This window comes from Bidens hawaiensis, unplaced genomic scaffold (genome assembly GCF_021521415.1).
Source record: "Bidens hawaiensis isolate Kalapana, Puna unplaced genomic scaffold, B.hawaiensis_p1.1 tig00002307_1, whole genome shotgun sequence".
Taxonomy (NCBI): domain Eukaryota; kingdom Viridiplantae; phylum Streptophyta; class Magnoliopsida; order Asterales; family Asteraceae; genus Bidens; species Bidens hawaiensis.
The window spans coordinates 1,974,730-1,995,278 of NW_027491124.1; the positions used below are offsets into that span (position 1 = coordinate 1,974,730).

Genomic DNA, 20,549 nt, shown 5'->3' on the forward strand with positions numbered 1-20,549 from the left:
TTAATTAGATACTGTCACATTTTATGTGTGATAGTATCTTCGCGCTGTGAGCAATCGGATCACGCCCCGGCATTTCCGCCTTAGGTTGGGGTGTGACATTATGTGCATTAAACGATGGTCTACGGTCGTTTAACCATTTAAATGAGTCAAAAGGGTCAGATTTGGAAGGTTCCTTGTGGCCGGAGCCATTTTCCGGGGGCCGGAAAAACGGGGTAGGGAGAGGGAAGGGTTGGGTTATTTAATATACTTTAAATATTTACACAAATAGTCCCTGAAGTTTAAGATTACTTTAAAACATATATTAATCTATAATTACATAATGATCCTTGAACTTTTGAAAGTTTTAAATCTTGTTAAGGATATATATATTTTTGGATTATTTACATGTTATGCCCGAATAATGCAACTCGTATAAATAGAAACTTTGAATCCCGTAGATTCATTATTTGAACAAAATGAAGAATAAACGAACGACAATAAACGTAAATCGAATGACACGTAAAATACATGAACCAAACTTGAGATATAAAATAACATATGTGTGTATTTATAAACAAAAACCGAAAATTCGAAATGGGTCGGATTTTCGGGTTTGAAAAGTAACGAATGTTACAGTTCCGGGTTGGGGTGTTACAATATATATCAAACAAATTCAAAGTATTTACTATTTTATTTACAAACTACAATTCGTTACACGGACTTGTGTGTTTAATTGATTGCTTGCTCGAACTTACTTGCATGTGATAGCCTCAATAAGTATGATCATACGCCCCCTTTGCACTCAGGACCACTTTGTTATGAGTGGAAAAGGGCCTTATTATCCGAGTATCCTAGTTGTTGCCAACTGGAAAGGACCTTACTTGCGCGATTATCCAAGTACGTTGGTTGTTACCAACTAGAAAGGATTTTACTTGCTCGATTTACACTTGTTCATGAATTGTATGGCTTTTACGTATTTATATCAAACTGTGCGAACTCAACTATTTAGTTAGTTGACATTATTTTGTATATATATATGCTACAGGTACCATTATTAGAGGATGATGCTATGATGAAGACACTAGACTTAGGATATTTTAAATAATGGACAAGTTGATTTCAGTTTTATCTTTTATTGAATGTACTTTTTTTTTGCTAAACTTGTGTACTTGAAGCTTGAATGAAATAATGATAATATTGCCACTTAGTGTCACATGTGTTTTGAATAATCTGTACGTCATACTCGGATGTTTCCTCTTAAGCCGCGGTGCTACAGGCTTGTATAATATACATGCTAGTTTGTTAAAAAGTTACCCTTTGGGATTTTCATATACATTTTTTTTATCATTATACTTGTTTTATACCTTTTACGCATGTAACAACCATTACAAATTAAAATATAATAGACTAGATACATACAAGCGTTATGATAGGTACATAATATTGTCTTTATAATTTTTGTATGTATACTTCACAACATACAAAATAAAAATATTATCAACAACTACGTATCTCATAAGAAAAAAAAGTAGCATTCTTTATATACGAGCATACTAAAATGAAGCATAACTGAGAAGGGTTAAGGGGAAATAAGAATCAAATTTTTAAAAGTTTTGGGTAACCGGGTATGGTGTTTCAGGTAATCAGGTCGGATATATTCTAATTCCATACCTATAAAAATTTTAAATCTAATTCTATACCTGACCCATACCGGCAGGATTCGAGCTTTTTTGCCATCCCTATTCGATTATTTTAAGGTCATCAACCACAACCAAAATGTCAGAGTTCTCAATCTTGGTTGTCAAGTCCCAGATCGATAATCAAACACGAAGTAAACGAATAACTCTCCTTTATATTAATCAGAAAATCTCACTCAAAAAACTGATTATAAACCTCAAACCCTAACTCGGTTTGGCTCTTGATAAACCCTAACTCGGTTGCATCAACTTCTTATTCTAATGTCTAACCATAACTCGGCTTATATAGACTAACCAAACTTGCTAGTCAAGACATTACCAAATATAATAAACCCTAATAATTCTTAAGTTGGGCTTTACATTTGAGTCAAACAACAATTAAGCCAACAGGTTGGATCTTCAACTAAAGGCAACTAAAGAGAATTCGTAAGAAGTGTCCAAGAACAACTTCCTAGTTTTGTTGTAAAGAGAGCATAACGTTGTTCCTAGTTTTCACATGGGGAGGCAATTGCATTTCAAAAGTTTTAAGTGATTTTTGATGTTTGGGTCGTGTGTTTTGGTTCATAATTTTTGGATCTCAATGGCATTACACACAAAGTGGGACCGGGTATTGATGAACACATAATTAGGTTCAATGTAATACATACTAGCTTTCTGTATGTCTTATAAGTTTATCTAACTCGTTTTAAAAGCTTATTTTTTGTTCAAACGAATGTTTGATGAGGACAATAACCGATAATTATAATAGGAAGCAATTTAGCGTCTAATTCAGCAGTTTTATCACTAAAAACGTCAACAAAATAAAATAAATGGATGTATGAAATATATAAGTACATCAAGTTTTATTCTAATTAATTTACTTAAAAGTATTATAAAAACAAATGCGTTAAAAAAGAGACAACCCGGTTTTGTTTTATTAGTTCAACTTAAATTAAAGACAAGCTAAGCGATGGAAAAGAAAGTGGCATTATATGTACCCATCAAACACATTAGAGACATCTTCTATAGTTTTTTTTTCTTTTCTAAAAATAAAAAACCAAAAGAATAAGAAAAATGTTAGAAATCAAGTTTTAGGACAGCGAAGATGCATGACAATAAAAAAAAACTATACTTTCTAAAGTTATACGTTAAGTCCATTTTTTAGACCATGTGTTATACTCATTTGGCACCCCACTCTACCGGAAGCCACAAGTGTGGTTTTCATCCTTCCTCACTCCCAGTTTCCTTCCCATTGCATCTTCGTCGACGTCTGCTCCATTCCTAACCTTAACAAATGATCCATGTTAGTCTTTTTTCCCGCTGGTGTAACACTTGTACTAAAAAATGTTTTTAAACCAAGTGTAGAGCACTAAATTAGTAATGAGCTTGTGTGTTAAATGATTTAAGCAATCACATTATCAAACCTTAATTATGAACACCTTTCTTAATCTTAAATTTAATCCTATAGTAATTAATTTGCTTTTAATAATTTGAAAACCTTTGGACGGCTATGATGAGGTGTATTGTTGTACAACTTAATATTATTCCAGCCGATGCCAGTTATGGAGAGTGGATCACAACAATAATAATAACAACAACAATAATATTAATAAATAATAATAATTTACACAATACAATAAATACATCACGAGATCCCCATCTTCATCTTCTTCTTCCCCTTTTCTCACTCTGTAAATCCATCTCCTCGAATTCTCCATTTTCACACCAAATTCACACACATTACTTCAATTCCAGCATCATACACACAAACCCACTACTTAGATTCACCCAATTGCTTCAAATTTCAGAAATGGAGCATGCCCACAAGGTGTTCGACGAAATGCCTGTGAGAAATGAAGCTTCTTTTCTTGACCAGAACAAGCCTGATTCCAAAGAACTCGATCTGGGTCTCGGCAGAACATCCAACAGATCTCATTCCGGCGAGCTTAACACTACTACGAGCATACCCAATTTCACCTCGCCGGATAAGCTCCGATCTGCTAATCGGAAACTGTGTCACCGGAGATCGTACTCCACCGGAGCTCCGTTGATATATTCCGGTAGTGGGTCAGTCACCGGAACTGTTAATACCACCAGCACTAGCAGCTCTACCACCACCGGAAACAGTTCAGTCAACAGCGCCGGCGGCGGTGTCTCCGTCGCCGGGGGTGGTTCAGTCAACTCTCCGGCGACGAATCTGTACCCCACCGGAAACATATGCCCGTCGGGTAAAATCTTGAAATCGAATATGAATACCCGGAACCCGGCGACCCGACCCGAGAAATTAGGGTTAGGAATGGGGACTGGGAATTATGGTCATGGGAGTATAATTAAAGGTGGGGTGAAGTCAACGGAGTCAACTGTGGAAATTGGGATGATTATTAAGAAGGCAATGATTAGTCATGATGTGGAAGAGGTTAAAAATGCTGGAAATGAGTTGTACAAAAGAGGGAATTTTGTTGAGGCCTTGTCGTTGTACGATCGGGCCATTTCGATATCGCCGGAGAATGCGGCTTGCCGGAGTAATAGGGCGGCTGCGTTGACCATGTTGGGGCGGTTGGGGGAGGCTGTTAGGGAGTGTGAGGAGGCGGTGAGGTTGAACCCGGGGTTTCTAAGAGCTCATCAAAGATTAGCGTCTCTTTATCTTCGGTAACTTTGTAAACCATGATCTGATCGTTTAAATTAATATTAATTTGATGTTGAAATTATTTAGATCATGATTATTGTTTTTGGGAGTGTATGGGTTTGTCGGTTTAGGGGAGCGTATAGGCTTGGTTTTAAAATGCGTGATGCGCTCTGATGCGATTTGATCATATAGCCGATGCGTGATGCGCATCATGCACACGCACGCATCATGGATGCTAGGTGTTTTTTTATTAAAATTTTTTTATGGTGCTACCAAAGAAATTTCATGTACAAGGTATAACCAGAGTAAGTCTTGTAATTCTATGTGTACAATAGTCTATGCATAAGGAACAAGTAATCTATGCAAGAACTCACTTCAACTCAGAATGCGCGCATCAGACTACATTGCGCATTGTGCGATTTAGAGTGCGCCGTCCACGCATCATGGAATTGCAACGCATTGCACATTATGCGATCCTGATGCATGCATTTTATAAAACCAAGCGTATAGCGGCATAGGTACTAGGTACACACATAGAGGTTAGTGGGTTTTCTTGTCTTTCTTATATTTTTTCTGTATTTTACTTGCCAATGTAGGTTAGCAGTAGCTTACTACTATTATTAGTACTTTTGTATAACTGTTTGCTCTGATTCTCTTAGATACATTTTATGTTTCTATGTTATTTTGTCCTTGAATAGTGGAAATTGATGATCATAATAATAATCACAATTAACAGGTTAGGACAGGTGGACCGGGCGTATCACCATCTTTCTCACAGTCAACATAACGATTTGACCGAGTTGCAAAAGCTACAAACTTTGGAAAAACACATTAACCGATGTTCGGATGCTAGAAAGATCGGCGATTGGAAAGGAGTACTTAGAGAATGTGAAGCAGCCATGTTAACCGGAGCCGTGTCATCTCCACAGGTACTCATTAAAATATATCTTTTAATCCTTATTTTATAAAGTTTAATCAACCGTTTAAATTAATTAAATATATATTCTTAATCATTATTTTATACAGTTTAATCAACCATTTAAATTAACATCCACAGATAATTGCTTGCAAGGCAGAAGCGTTCTTGAACCTTCATCAACTTGAAGATGCGGATTCTATTATTGTTGAGTTGCCAAAAATAGAACCTTTTCCCGCCACATGTTCTAAAGTCAAGTTTTTTGGAATGTTATGTGAAGCGTATGTGTTTTACGTTCGAGCTCATGTTGACATGGCGTTTGGAAGGTTAGGTTTATTGGAATTATTATGTGTTTTTCTTTGGTAATAGTTGTAAAAAAGTAACAACTTTTTATTAGGGGTGTAAGTGAGCCGAGCTGAGCCCTGCGTAGCTCATTTTGACTTACAAGAGCTTGAACTCGGCTTGTTTTGACTTACTGAGAGCTCAAGCTCGGTTCGTGAGTCGTTTTTTCAAGCTCGACCTTGGCGCATTTATCATTTATTAAATAATTTATAGACAGTTTTATTACTTTTATGTATTTTTTTAGTTATAATATTTACATAACATAATATATATAATTTAGTTATCATATATCATAATTATATATATTTTTTAAATATAATTTTTATACTTAACATAATATCTATTATTTAGTTATTATTATCGTAGTTTTATGTAAGATAAATATTATTATTTACATATATACTTAATACATTAATATAAGTATTTCAAATAATAGTCTCGTTCTACTTATTGGCTCGGCTCGGCGCATTTATTATTTATTTATTAATTTATATACATTGTTGATTATTTTTATGTATATTTTAGTTATAACATAATATATATTATGTAATTATTTTTATCATAATCATAAATGCTATTATATAAATATATACTTAATCCACTAAATAAATATCATTTAAATAATATGCTCGTTTAGGCTCGCGAGCCAGCTTGAGCTCGAATAGTGAAGCTCAGCCTTAGGTTCGCTTATCAAACAAGGTTATTTTAAAGAGCTTGAGCTTGTTTAAGCCCAGCTCGATTGGAGCTTTTAACGAGCCTTGATTGATTAAAAAACTGCTTTATAATGTTAATGCCAGGTTTGAAACAGCAACTGCATTTGCAGAAAAGGCTAGCTTGATCGATTTTACAAACACCGAAGTCGGAACGTTAATTAAACACGTCAAATTAATAAACCGAGCACGTGTTCAAGGCAAAGATCTTTTCAACTCGGGTAGATATTCGGAGGCGTGTGCTGCGTATGGTGACGGGCTTAAATACAACTTGTCAAACTCGGTTCTTTACTGTAACCGTGCGGTTTGTTGGTCAAAGCTCGGGTTGTGGGAAAAATCTGTTGAAGATTGTAATCTTGCCCTTAACATCCATCCAAATTACACAAAAGCCCTTATGAGGAGAGCTGTCTCAAATGCAAAGGTGATTAGGGTCATTTCTTAATTAGTACTTTGCCAAAAATTAGTAACAGACCAAAATGCCTTTGTGACAAAACAAACACTTTTGTTCAATATAATGTGTTACATATGATTACAAAAACTAAATTGTTACAATAATGATTTAAGTTTTTTTTAAATAAAAAGGTATAGGAGGTTGCATGCACTAAAATTTAGTGCACACAATGGGTTCGGCTCGGTTTCGGGATTTTCAGTTTTACCATTTGGGCTTGAAAATTGTGGGCCGAAAATGGCCCAAAGTAATGAATTTGGGCCTAAGTTTTATTTTTGTTAAATAATAGTGTTAATTGATTGTTACACATTTGGACCTAAATTTTGTTGGCTACACCATTTATTAATTTCTTAAATATTACTTAAATCGTTTTTCTCTATTTAGTTATGTTTGGTTTTTTCGAATTTTGGTTGATAGCCAAAGCGAACCTGAACCAAAAAAGTTGGAAAAACTGATTTTTCTTTAACGTAAAGCCAAACCGTCATTTTTTTTGTTGGGTTCGGTTACATTGGTTATTCCAGTTACGGCTAAGTTATTTTGGTTATGTACAGTTGTACACACCTCTTAGACTAAATGCTTGACTAGTTTAGACCATTGTCCTTTTTTCATTGTTTTATTTAAATGTTTTTTACTCAACCCTCTTGACACATTTTATATAAGCCCAAAAAAAAATTGTAAATTGCCATCTCTATTTTTTTTTTAAGATTATTCCTATATAATATGTTTTTATTAATTTAATTGTGGAAAATATTGTTTTGTTGGATTTGTAGCTCGAGAGATGGGGTGAAGCCGTGAGAGACTATGAAATCTTGAGTAAAGAACTTCCGGGCGACAATGAGGTGACGGAATCATTATCTCAGGCCTGCGAAGCTTTGAGATTAGCCCGAGGGGAATCTTGTGATGTTAATCGTGTTAAAACTTCGACGCATTCATCGGGTAACTTTTTGAGCTTTTGGTTTTAATAAATAAATAGTGTGCATAGCAGAATAATCTTAATATGAATTGAGAAATCGGTTTATGAGGTTTTTATGCATTTGAAGATAGTTTGGTTGACTTTTAACTTGTTTGACCGTTGACCTTTTGATTAATCTTTTTTAGTTATTGAACCATTTGTATATTAACGGTTGATAATTTTTGTTTGATATTCGACATTTGGTGCTTAAACGAACCAAACGTTAAGTGAGTTGTGCGTGAATCGTTTGGCGGGAAGTTCGTTTATTTAGTAAACGGCGAACATAAACAATTTTTTTTGTTCATTCAGTTAAACGTGCACACATGAACACATGCCTCCTTTGTTCATCTATGCTCGTTCATTTACATTCGTTAGTCTACGCTTGTTTAAAGTCATTTATTTACATAGTCATCTAATTGTTTAGGCTCAACGCATTTATGTTCATGTTTACTTTTAATTGGTGTTCGCTTAGTTATGTTCGTTCATTTATGTTTAGTTATGCATGCTCATTTACGTTCTTGAACCGTTCATTTATACTATTAATGAACGAACATGCACGAACACACTTATTTTCTTAACGAACAAACAAGAAATCTTTGTTCCTTTAATTGTTTGTGATTGATCATTTTTTCGGTTAAATTTAAATGACCGAACACGAACATGCTACATTCGTGAACCGTTCGATTATACGATTAACGAATGAACATAAACAAGCATGAACATGCTTATTTTCTTAACAAACAAGCAAAACCTCATTCGTTTAATTGTTCGTGTTTGTTTGTTTGTTCTGTTAAAGTTAAATGAACAAACACGAATGTGCTCCGTTTGTGTTTGTTCGTTTACGTTCATGAACCATTCGTTTATACTATTAACGAACAATGATCACAAACCCACTTATTTTCCTAATGAACAAACAAGAAAACCTCGTTTGTTTAATTGTTCGTGTTCGATTGTTTGTTCGGTTAAAGTTAAATGAACTTCTATGAGGTCAAATAGACCAATCTTCACCTAAATTTTACATAAGTTCTGTAATTTTGTATGACTTTTTTGCCCTCGCATAAATAGCTAAACACAATTATTACTTACTTGGAAAATCTTGCTGCTAAATCTATACCAAATCTAGATTAAAATTTAGTTTTCTAAATAATAAATTTGACCTAAAAAAGTCAAACTGCGTAAAATATTCATTCCATTTGCTTTGTTTTTTTTTTTTTTTTTTGGGTATAAACCAGAGCTTTCTCCTAGCAGTATCAAGAGCCAGAACCACTGAGGTCAATCCACATGGCGACTCTCGTGGACCCCACACACGCCAGCATGGCAATTTTCGATAACCGAATGTTCTCAAGCATAAATACCGTTTGATGAACAGATTGGCTTGTTTAAAAGTTTCAAGTACCAGTGTTACCCCTTGATATCAGTAAGGGATCAAAATCATTTTACTTGAAACAAATTCATATATAATGATTTTTTATTTTAGTACAAAAAATTGTGGAAAGTTGAATATTGTGATTACTTATTTTTATTCTTTGTTTTCTATTGACCTCGGTTGCATTGGAGCTATTTATTTTTTAATGAGAAAAGACTGAATTATGTGGATCCTATTTTTATTTTTATTTTTATTTTAATTTATGTTTCTGTTTTTAGTTTTTATTTAATTATGTATTTATTTTATCTATCAGTTTTGTTAACGTACACTTAAGTCACCTGGAAAAATTTATTTTATCTATCAGTTTCTACTCTTCAAAACTATGTCGTTCTGTTTAAACTAACATAAAACTGCGTAGTTTTGATTAATTGGCTTCAAACTGCTTTTCTATATATATCCACTCCACTCCTAAAAGAAATTGGAAAAAATAAAATAAAATAAAATTGTCTAGAGAAATTTATGATACAGAGAGATGGTTTGCTAAAATTTATTAAAATATTTTGTAAAATAGCGATTAAATTTATGATGACAAAAAAAGCTTCATGTAAACATGCTTTATGAAATAAAAACAATATAAACATGTTTTATGAATCTTTTTATCGCAGTGTAGAGGTGCTCAAATAGTCAAATCATTTCATTTTTAATCAATACTTTCTAATTAAATTTATAAGTCTTCCTCTTGGTAAACTTCAAAAAATAAAAACTATATCAGATCAACAATTTTTATTTTTTATTTTGAAGTTAAATATAGGAGGTTGAGATTTGAGAGATAAATTTGTTTCAAGCCAATTAACTGGCGTAGTTTTATGTTAATTTAAACAAAATAAAATAGTTTTAATGAGTTTCGCATGTAAGTTTAGAATGAAATCACTAGATGTTTGAAACCAAAAGAAAATTACTTTCACTTTTCCATCCCATTTTTATACATATAAATCCCATAAGAAAATTTTAGCTTTTGCACCTAGTCTGACGTTATATTCCGTTCATCATAAGTTCATAACGGGATTAAATTTAAGGCTTACTTCTCATCACCCATATTTACAAAATTACTCTTTGGTCTCTATGTTCATTCTTTATATTTTTATGAGTGCTTTTATAATGAAATAGATTTGAATGAGATGTATGTGCATTAAATTTATTAAATAAACATAAATACGAGGAATAACGAATATATAAAAAAAATAAACTTAAAATTTAGAGTTTTGTTAGCTTTTTTCTTTTCTTTTCTTTTTTAATAACTATGACCATTTATAAATGTTTAAAAGTTCAAGAAAATGAGAAACAAATCATCAAACAATAATAGAGGCCTAGAGCGCATAGCATATTAGCATGCGTGACGCCGTTCAAAAAAAGAAAAAAAAAACAAAAGCATGGGTGACGTAGACAGGTGAAATTGGGTAGCATGCTTTGAGAACATGATTCCAAGCTTCCAACCCACCCCAGCTGTCCCATAATTTTGAGGTATGCCCACCTAGAGTGCACAAAATACCCGTTTCGAACTCGACTCGGAACTCTTGTACCTAATCCGCGGGTACGACCTAATATAGGATTTCTCCCCGGAGCTGTACCGGGAACCGGAAATACCCGGTCGAAACCCGTCTACTGGTACCAATATTTTACATAAGACTTTGTCTTTCCAATAGCTGAGTTCAAGTTGAACTAGTGAACCCCAACACTACTCATATTGTGACATCAACCATAACACATACACACTTTAAATCGTGTCATGTTCATATCATGTTTTAGCCGTGTTAGGATTTATTGCCCCTAACTCTAAAACGAATAATTGGATCCTTGAGATGTAATTTATGTTAGATGCCCTAAAATAAAATCAGGATTTAACATATATTATGTGACTAGATAAGAGAGATTTTTGGTTCATAAGAAATGTCATGCCTCTTAAATCATCGACACATTTTATACTTAGTTGGTGGAACATATGAGCAGTGGCGAAACTAAAATATTTCTCAATTGACTATCGCTATAAATTACAGGGTAGGTTAGGATTTTTTTACTCTATAATAAAACTTAATGTTTTTTCTTTACAGGGGATGGTCAACCCTATACCATAAGTGTAGGTTTGCCCCTGCATATGAAAACTACAGAGTTAAGCGTGCTCAGGTGAAATAATGCCAGTATGGGTGACCAATTAGGAAGTCTCCACCAGAGTAATAAAAAAACAAATCCGTTAGCTCCTAGATGATCAATCAGGGGCAGAGTGGACGACGATATTGGTTGTACGAATCCTCAGATGTTACGCGTGTATTGTTCTTCCACCCATGTTTATGCAAATTAAACAAAACTTCTTCCCGTTGTTGTAATTAGAAGTAACTATGAAAAGTTGTTTTCTTACATTAGATAAATAGATACATATAGCTAAATTTCTAGGAAGTTAGCCGGTGGTTCAATTCAAGCGGCTTATAGCAAATTACCAAAAGTGAACTACACATACAATTATAATGGAAGAATTTAACTTGTTAAATTAAAGGGATTCTGATGATGAATTTTAGGACCCAATGGTTGGAGTAAACTGATAACACACTTAAACGTTCGCCACATGATCCGACTTGATGGGACATTTCCGACCATGATCCATGATTTGATTAGTATGGATGATATCTAGGAGGGGCTGATCTATACAAGATCATGAAGAGAATCACGGACATGAATAAAAGAAAAGACTCGATAAATAAAACAATTTAAAGGCTCATAATAAAACATGAGAGAAATATAGGAAGAAATTTTTATCTCTTTTAAAAGATGCTTTACAAGGGGTAGAGCCTTCCTTATAAATGCAAGGTAAAGGCAACCTAACATAAGTGTCTAAAATGTGAGAGGCTGTTGAACTACTTCAATATCGTTTGATACTAACAAATTATCAAATAACGATACATAATAGAAGAAAAACGATACACAAAAGTATCTGTATGATTTTATGTATGCCCTATTGTGTGTCTTCCTTTTTCTATTGGTTGGTCGTCCTGACACATATTATGTTTTTCTTTACTCGTGTCTTCTCGTTGTCGCCACCGTCGTAGGTCTTGTCACTATAGCTTTATTGTCACAAATTAGGAGATATGGTTTAGATTTCTTTTGTAGTCAAGTCTACTAACTTTTGAATTTTTTTCATATCAACATGTACTTTTAAATATAAAACAAACCAAAGCACACATTTAGTTCTCTCTAGTTTGTGATTTGGAGCTTAACCTGAACTCTAAACCAAACCAGTTCAGTTTAGCCTATTTTCCGGCTTCACTGTTTCAGGTTTTTCGATTCCATATCAACTTCGACTAGGGTCTAGTCTCCTTTGGATCCAATCCTAACCGATGAACATCCGTTTAAGTCGTCAAATTATATTATCCAACTCTTTCAAAACCACCAATAGATCTTGTAGCACAATAACACATGTAAGTTTAATAAAAACAATATACACTAAACTTTATTATTTCAACCATTAGAAATATGTAATATCAAGTTATATTACACCATTAGAGCCAAATCATTAAACTAAACCTTGATCCAAAGCCATATCTCACCTTGGACAAGCCTTAGCTAAATCAAATGGAAAATTCTGTAGCATACATTTTGAGTCAATGTGGACTCATCAAATGTAACAGTCAAACCGATTGCTTTGACTTCTATAACCAATGCAAGTTCGTTAAAGTTAAGCAGGGCCGCACCTACGATAGCTATATGCTTCTGAATCCAAACAAGCTTCCGCGGTTGACTTGTCAACATCAAGAATTTGAGTTTCGGTAGAAGAATCTTTCTGCATATCATGCAGAAATTTAGTTAAAAAATGAAAACTTAAAATATAAAAACAATAACAAGTCAGTCAAAATACGCTTCAAATTTCAATACATGAATAGTAAGTTACCTTGGTTTGAAATCCCCTGATATAACCAACAAGTGCTACATCAATTTTCTTATCCAAAATTTGCTCATCGTTTCCATTGATAACACAAGCTTGCTGAAACGAAAGCTACACATTACAAAATGTCCTAAAACCATAACCTGACAATGATTTAAAGGGATGTTAGACGAGTCATGTTCGTGGCCTGACGGGTCCAACCCGACAAGAACCTGAACACAACATGCATATTTGCAGGTCGATATGAGCACGACTCATTTATGATTTAACCCAAATTTTTTTTTCATCTTTCGTGTATGAATACTTTCAAATTACAAATTTTAAAACAAAAATACAAATTTATATAAAACAGTCACATTTTGATTATAAAGTCCTACATCAATTTCTCTGAGGTTTAAATTTTGACAAAAGAACACGTAACGAATTTAATTTATGTCTCAAACGTAACTTGTTTGGCTAAACACGTTCGTAGTTTGACCCACGAATTTCGTGTTAGTTTCGTTTTGCACTCAAGGTAACTGCTGAGGTGGCGAAATGAGAAGTTGGACAGGAAGGGCAAAATGGGAACCTCCTATATTTGACCAATTTAGCCCACTATTAATGAAATATAACCCAAATTAACTAAATTATTTGACTAGTTTGACTCGATTAAATAGTAGCACGTTTCATAGAAATTAAAAATATTGCAAATGTTAAGTTCTCACAATGTTTCTCATGTAAGAGCCACGGGTAGAATCCCATCTGATGCTAACAACAACCTTAAGCCTCTCGTGTGAGTCAAAGTCAACCCAACCAAAATAGACACCCCAGGCTTGACCCGGAATATCAGAAGCACTGTTATCTGTGTAATTAATAAAACATGAATAAACGTTGATCAAAATTTGTATAAAACAGTCACAATCAAAAGAAGGAACAAATGAATGGTGTGGTTTTATTTGATTTATAATGTGCATAATAGATAGAAAGTGAACGTGTAGAACGAGTCAAAAGTCGAATTTTAATCGCATAAAATCTTAAGTATTGTTCTATAGAAAAAGTAATTATTAAATGCACTTCTATAGTGTATGCAATAGTATTTAAGACTAATTATTTATAAAAAATTGGAAAAAAGGAGTTTCCAATAATCACCCATTACCCGACTCGCCCAGTCGACCACATTTACCCTTTTATAACAATAAATGTGATTAAAATGAGTACACTGACAAACTCTATACCTGAAATTTCTTCAAGAAATCCATTTTTGTATAATCCCTTCAAATAAATTGGATCAATTGGCAATGCTTTCATCACCCCTGCAACCATAAAAAGTTTTTTTTATTAATTAATTTTTACGAATGGCTAACTCACACGCCCTCTAAACGAATGAAACATACAGTCATCAAACGGAGGAAGTCCCCATATTTGTGGCTGAAAATCTAGGAACGAATGAATCACATGATCAGCAATTGAAAATTCATCTGTTTCGGTTTGAATTGATGGAACCGCCACCACTTGCATATGTGCAGCCTTTCCTGCTTTAATCCCTACCCTGTTCATATAATTACCACCTTAACCTTAAACTCGAATTTAACAATGCATAGTTGTAAGCATGCCCACAAAGTTTGGAATAATAACATACAGAGAATCTTCTATCACAAGACAGCATGATGCATCCACGCCCATTCGGTTAGCAGCCTCTAGAAATCTGACGTTTTACAACCACATAACATTTTTACTAAACGGGCCGATTTAATTAAAAGAAAACAAGTTTAAAACAATTAATCTAAGAACATATTACTGAAAACAAACAATGAATTATTGTATAATGAACTTACAGGTCTGGAGAGGGTTTCCCTGACTTGACCTCATCACTTCCGAGAATTACCGAAAAGGAGTCTCCCCAGCCTATTAAAACAAAATCAGACCCAAATTACTACAAAATATCACACTTTAGTTTCTCCGGTTAACCTTAGCTATTGAAGACACAAGCATGGTTAAAACAAGTAAAATGAGCGAATATAACGCCCACTGCGCAGCCACGTGAGCATTGTAAGACAAGAGGTTCTCAGCAAGATTAAACAGAAAGTTTTAAAGGGTGGCAGCTCATGTTATACGGAACTGATTGTTGGGCCATCAAGAATACATGGAAGTGGAAGCTGGAGTTAGAGGATGCAGAGGTTGGGCAGGATACAAACTCACATGGGATGAGTCATCATCATCATCATCATCATCGTACTCAGTATATCCCACCAATAGCAAAGCTATCGTACTCAGTATATCCCACCAATACCTAATTAGTATTAGGTATTGGGCCAAAATTATGCCAAAATTATGACATAAATTAATATATATATATATATATATACATGGGATGAGTGGATTAGCTAATTCTTGGGGCTTTAGTATAAATGCGTCTATATTGCTTTAGAAGAAAACGATAAATAACCTTCTTGGGAAGAAACTTTGACTAGTACATTCTTCTTTGCAGAATTTGAAGCAAGTGCAAAGGGGATCCCATGCTTTTTAAGATGCTTCATGAGGCGATTAACGCCGGGAAGTGGTTTGGCTTGCAGCCACCTACAAAACACAACATGTTACCAAATTCATTTCATTTCATTAAAAACATGTTCTTAGATAATAAATTTATATTATTGAATGATAAGAAAGAGACCTCACTTTTCATGATACATAGGCATGATGCTTTGAGAATACTGTTGAGGTGTGATTGGAAGATCATAATCCTTAACAATTGCAATTGCTGCTTCATGGTGTATCATTCCCATTCTTTTATTTTCTTTTTCTGTATCAATCACTTTTCCATATCTAACTAGAAACTCCTTCAATAGATCCTTTGTCACTTGTTCTTCAATACCCAAAATGCAAAATCCAAACAAATTATGAAATGCCCACAAAAGTTGGATTAGGAGTGCAAAAGCTGCTCACGAGCTCGGATTGATAAAAATATCAAAACGATGCGAGCTTTTTCGAGCTCGAGCCTTGTCTGAGAAGCTCGTTTACGCTCGTCGAGCCTTGTTTGTTTTTTTTAATTTTGCCTCTTTTAGACTTCTATGCATTAGTTTACGTTACCTAGTCGAGCTCAAGCCGAGCTTTGGCACGTTTAAGGTACTAAAGGAGTTTAAAGTTTTTCTCTAACTATATTTAAAATTACTAAAAACGTATATAAGTTAACTAATAAATAATGAATGAGCCAATTCCGAGTTTTAAAAAATTTAACGGGCCGACTTTGAGCCCTCATAAGTCAAAATGAGCTGATCTCGAGCTTAGTCGAGCTCGGCTTGGCTCAGCTTGAGGATCGCTCGAAAAAACTTGCTAGAAATCAGCCCATTTACAAACCGAGCCAGCTCAGCCCGAATTATTTTCCTTTTTAACTTATTATATGTGTGTATATTTGATTTTTTGTGAGTGGTGGATGCTATTGGGTAGCCTACTCATCATATTTTTCAAAAGCAATAATAATTATATATATATATATATATATATATATATATTAATTTATGTCATAATTTTGGCCCAATACCTAATACTAATTGTTGCCCATTTGCTCATACCAAGTCTAGATATATTTAAATATATAGCTCGTTGCTTGAAATTTGCTCAAAATCGGCTTGTTCTCAAACTAAGTGACCTTGACTCCGATAGCTTGTTTACAAACCGAGCTAGTTCAGCTCAGATCATTTACAGCCTGAGCCTAGCTCAGTTTGGCTCGTTTATTCGGTTATGCTTGTTTGCATACCAAGATCGGACTCTCGGTCATCTTGGATCATTTTCGAATACAGCTAGCTCGGTTTAGATCATTTAAAAACCGGGCACCAATGGCGGGCCCATGATTTTATCATGAGGACGATCGGCCAAAATTTTATATAGGGCAATCGGGATTTTCAGTAACACTAATTTTTATTATATTTTTTATCGAAGGTAGCCTACCTTGTATGCAGGTCCCGAGCACAAGTGGACCTAGGCTCAACTTGGCTTGGCTCGGCTCATACATAAGTTATAAACCCAATCACAGAAACTCGTAAAGAAGTTGGTAAAGCCAAGTGAATTTGAAATATATATGTTTTTTTATTATTAGAATGGGATAAAGAGAGAGAGAGAGAGAGAGGTTCTTGAAATGATAATGATAATATACCGGTGTTGAGAAGGGTGCCGTCAAGATCAAAGATCACGGCGGAGATGCTGCGACGGCCGTCCATTGGTGGCTCAATATTCCGGTGTTGAGAAGGGTGCCGTCAAGACAACGCAAGGCATGAAGCATTACGACGACTACAAATGGGTTTGTTTTTAAGATCGTGATGTGATGGGTGATTCGCATATCGACATTTCTCTTTATTCTATAAAGATTCTATTTTATTATTGGATTATTATTCATTAGTCAAATTATTATTATACACAATGTTAAATGTCGGGGAAAAATGGATCAATTTGGGTTGTTTTAAAAATTATATGGGTTTGTGTTATAGATTTTAATAAGATAGGTCAAAATGAGTCACTTGAAATTCCCCCTTCTTATTTTTGGGTCAAAATGGGTCGACAAATTTAAATAAATGGGTCGATGTAGGTTAGTGTCTAAAGGAAAAGTGGCAAGCTCGGGTTGAAACGGGTTTTGGATTGGAATGAGTTTGGTTTAGGTTTCGAGCCGACACAAGTTTTCGCACTGGACGGGTTGAGTTTTGGTTTTCTTTGTTTCTTTTTGGTCGGTTTCGGAGCACTGGACGGGTTGGGTTTCTGTTTCTTTTGTTTGTTTTTTATCGGTTTCGGATTCGTTTTCGGCCTTTTGTTTCGTTGTGGTCTGTTTTTTCAGGTTCATTTCTGTTTAGTTTCACCTTTTTAGTTTTGTTTTGATCGATTTTTTCGGTTTCGATTAATTCGATTCAGTTTTGGTTTATGTTTCGTTTTCGTCGACTTTCGGTTTCAGTTCATTTCTCGGGTTTTTTTTAAGAACGAGGACGACGGCGGAAACGTTTTGGTTTTTTTTTATATTTTTTGTTTTTGATTTATATTTGAGTTATAATTTTTTATGTATTTTTTTGAAAAAAAATTTTTGGAGGGGTTTTTATTGTTAATAAAAACCCCTCCAAAAAAATTCAAAAAAAAAATAAATAAATCATGTCTCAAAATATAAATCAAAAACGAAAAATATAAAAAAGCAAAACGTTTCCGCGGTCGTCCTCGTTCTTCAAAACAAACAAAAAAAAACTATCCAAAACCCGTTTTGACCCGTTCCGGCCTTGACCCATTCCGACCCAGACCCGTTCTGACCCGAACCTTTTGACCCTAACCCGTTCTAACCCGAACCAAAACAACCCTTTTTTTAGTTGACTCATTCCGACCCTAACCCATTTCGATCCTAACCCGTTCTGACCCATGACCCATTTCGACCCAACCCAACCCATTTGTCACTCCTAAATTGTTGTTGTTTCAATAAACATGGCCTTTTTATCACAAAATTAATAATAAAGTTATTTGGAAGTGTTTAAGCAATTGGATTGGTGTTGTATTTCTCAGGTATACGCTAAGGTTAGAGATCTTCTTAAAACACTCACACCGCATCAATAACCCATGGTCCGGATCTACGTGGCACTACAACAAACGAGGTGGCAACACATTCCACCGTTATAGAGTTCACAATGAAAAGGCGGACGGGAAAGGTGCCCCCCTCTCTCACTCTCTCACATCACATGTATACATATTATATATATATATATTTATATATATATATATATGTATATATATATATATATGTATATATATATATATGTATATATATATATATATGTATATATATATATAGGGTAAGGTTAAAATGAAAACCCACTTGAGTTGTGAAAACCCTATGCAACATTGTTTTTTTTTTGTTTTTTTTTTGTTACATGTAATATATGTTGTAACATTTAATACAAAACATCGAAACATAAAAAAAAATGTTTTGCTATTTTTAACATTTTTTTACTAATTTTTATATATGTTTTCAGGAGCGAGAAAAAGTTATATTTATATTTACATTTTTTATTCACTTTAATTGTGGACCACAAGATTTAAACATTAATTAAACACATGTGGTTGAGAATGAGTTTCTAGAGTTTTCACAACTCAAGTGGGTTTTCATTTTATATACTTAGCCTATATATATATATATATATATATATATATATAAAATGAGAACTTTGAGAACCATTCTTAGCCTCTAATTTATTTTTTTAAATTGGAGTTCTAAAATTCTATTAAAAGGGTAGAAAAGGAATTTACACATCGAAATATACTTGGAATGTTGAGTATCTCATCTTCAATTCCAATTTAGAGAATGATCAGAACATCAAATCAATTTAGAGAACTATATGATTTCAAATCAGAGTCAGAGAACGATCAGCACGCATCCTATTTCTTGAATGTTCGGAGCTTAAAATTCAAGAGAGGACGATTGGAGCTTAAAATCTGATTCAGAGAACAATCGAGCCTTCAAACTGGAGTTGTTAAGGTTTGTTCATTCAATCTGTTGAACTTAGGTTACAAATTTTATTTGAAGTTAATCATGTAATTTGCAATTACTGGAACTACCAGATTCAAGGCATACCTAGCCCTAGTTCTCTAATTAGTTATCCTAACATCAATTTGATATCGTACACATGCTTAATTTGTATCCTAATCGATGTTTATTGAATGTTGTTTGATTATGGGATTGAATTGAACAAATTTAACCTTTTTTCATTGTCGTAAATACATGCACACCAGATGCTCGACCAAATGTCTGTATGAGTTTAAAAAAAATCTTGATTTAATTTTGGGTGTCTTTGTTTTTCGGTTTTTATCTGTCCAGGCCTCAGAACCAACTTGAACCTATGAGTGCGTATATACGGGACCTGAACACCAACCTTATGCAACATTTCGGTTTCATTTTGGTTAAATTTCGGTCAGCATTACTTCTGCTAACACCTAAATAGGAAATATAACAACGAGAACTAAATGCTTAAAAATGATTTTAGGTTAAATTTGAGATGTTCATAGTTAAATTTGGTTGTTTAGTTTTATGTGAAATTTCATTTCCTCTCCACATTTTGACCATCTTTGAAAATTTTGATGTATAATAATATTGTATATATATGTATGGGCATACACTGATTACACATATATGTATAATAACATATATATGTATATTTTAAAGAAATGCATGCACTAATCACACGTATATGCTTAATTCAATACATCTCAGAAAACCTAAGAACATAGATGAAAATACACTAATTATTCATGTTTGTATCATTACCACTTAAGTATGTATGTGGAAGGTATTTATGTATATGTTTAACGTACATATATGTATAATAATATTACATTTTGTAGATATATGCATATTTTTAATGCTACACATGCAATGATATACATCTGTTAAATTCATACTACTTATTCATATATGTAGCATTACAACTTAAAACATGTATGTACAATGTATTTACATAGATTATACATATATGTACAATAATATTATACACACACACATATATATATATATATATAAACATTACTTAATTGTACACATATATGTAATCATTGTTTAATTGTACATATATGTATAATCACTTTGTTAACTGTGTAACATTAATGCTAG

The 20,549-nt window shown here is 33.7% G+C and overlaps 2 protein-coding genes across 3 annotated transcripts; one reads left to right on the forward strand and one right to left on the reverse strand.

The window, feature by feature from the left end:
- Nucleotides 1-3,260: 3,260 nt before the first annotated feature.
- LOC143616933 (TPR repeat-containing thioredoxin TTL4-like) lies at nucleotides 3,261-9,213 on the forward strand. 2 transcript variants are annotated; one of them, XM_077089632.1, is made up of 6 exons: nucleotides 3,261-4,304; nucleotides 5,018-5,210; nucleotides 5,339-5,523; nucleotides 6,337-6,670; nucleotides 7,468-7,633; nucleotides 8,882-9,213. In XM_077089632.1, the coding sequence occupies exons 1-6, from the start codon at nucleotides 3,466-3,468 to the stop codon at nucleotides 8,917-8,919; spliced, it is 1,755 nt and encodes a 584-aa protein (XP_076945747.1). In that variant the 5' UTR covers nucleotides 3,261-3,465; the 3' UTR covers nucleotides 8,920-9,213. The 2 variants fall into 2 exon arrangements, with proteins under 2 accessions (XP_076945747.1, XP_076945752.1); XM_077089637.1 differs by having other exon boundaries at nucleotides 5,354-5,523.
- Nucleotides 9,214-12,724: 3,511 nt separating this feature from the next.
- Nucleotides 12,725-17,139, reverse strand: LOC143616754 (bifunctional riboflavin kinase/FMN phosphatase-like). The gene is made up of 10 exons (XM_077089498.1): nucleotides 17,076-17,139; nucleotides 15,602-15,788; nucleotides 15,372-15,502; nucleotides 14,761-14,830; nucleotides 14,565-14,630; nucleotides 14,320-14,474; nucleotides 14,161-14,238; nucleotides 13,651-13,787; nucleotides 12,953-13,045; nucleotides 12,725-12,844 (listed from the first exon to the last, which is right to left on the reverse strand). Exons 1-10 carry the CDS (start codon nucleotides 17,137-17,139, stop codon nucleotides 12,740-12,742), a joined length of 1,086 nt encoding a protein of 361 aa, XP_076945613.1. The 3' UTR covers nucleotides 12,725-12,739.
- Nucleotides 17,140-20,549: the final 3,410 nt, after the last annotated feature.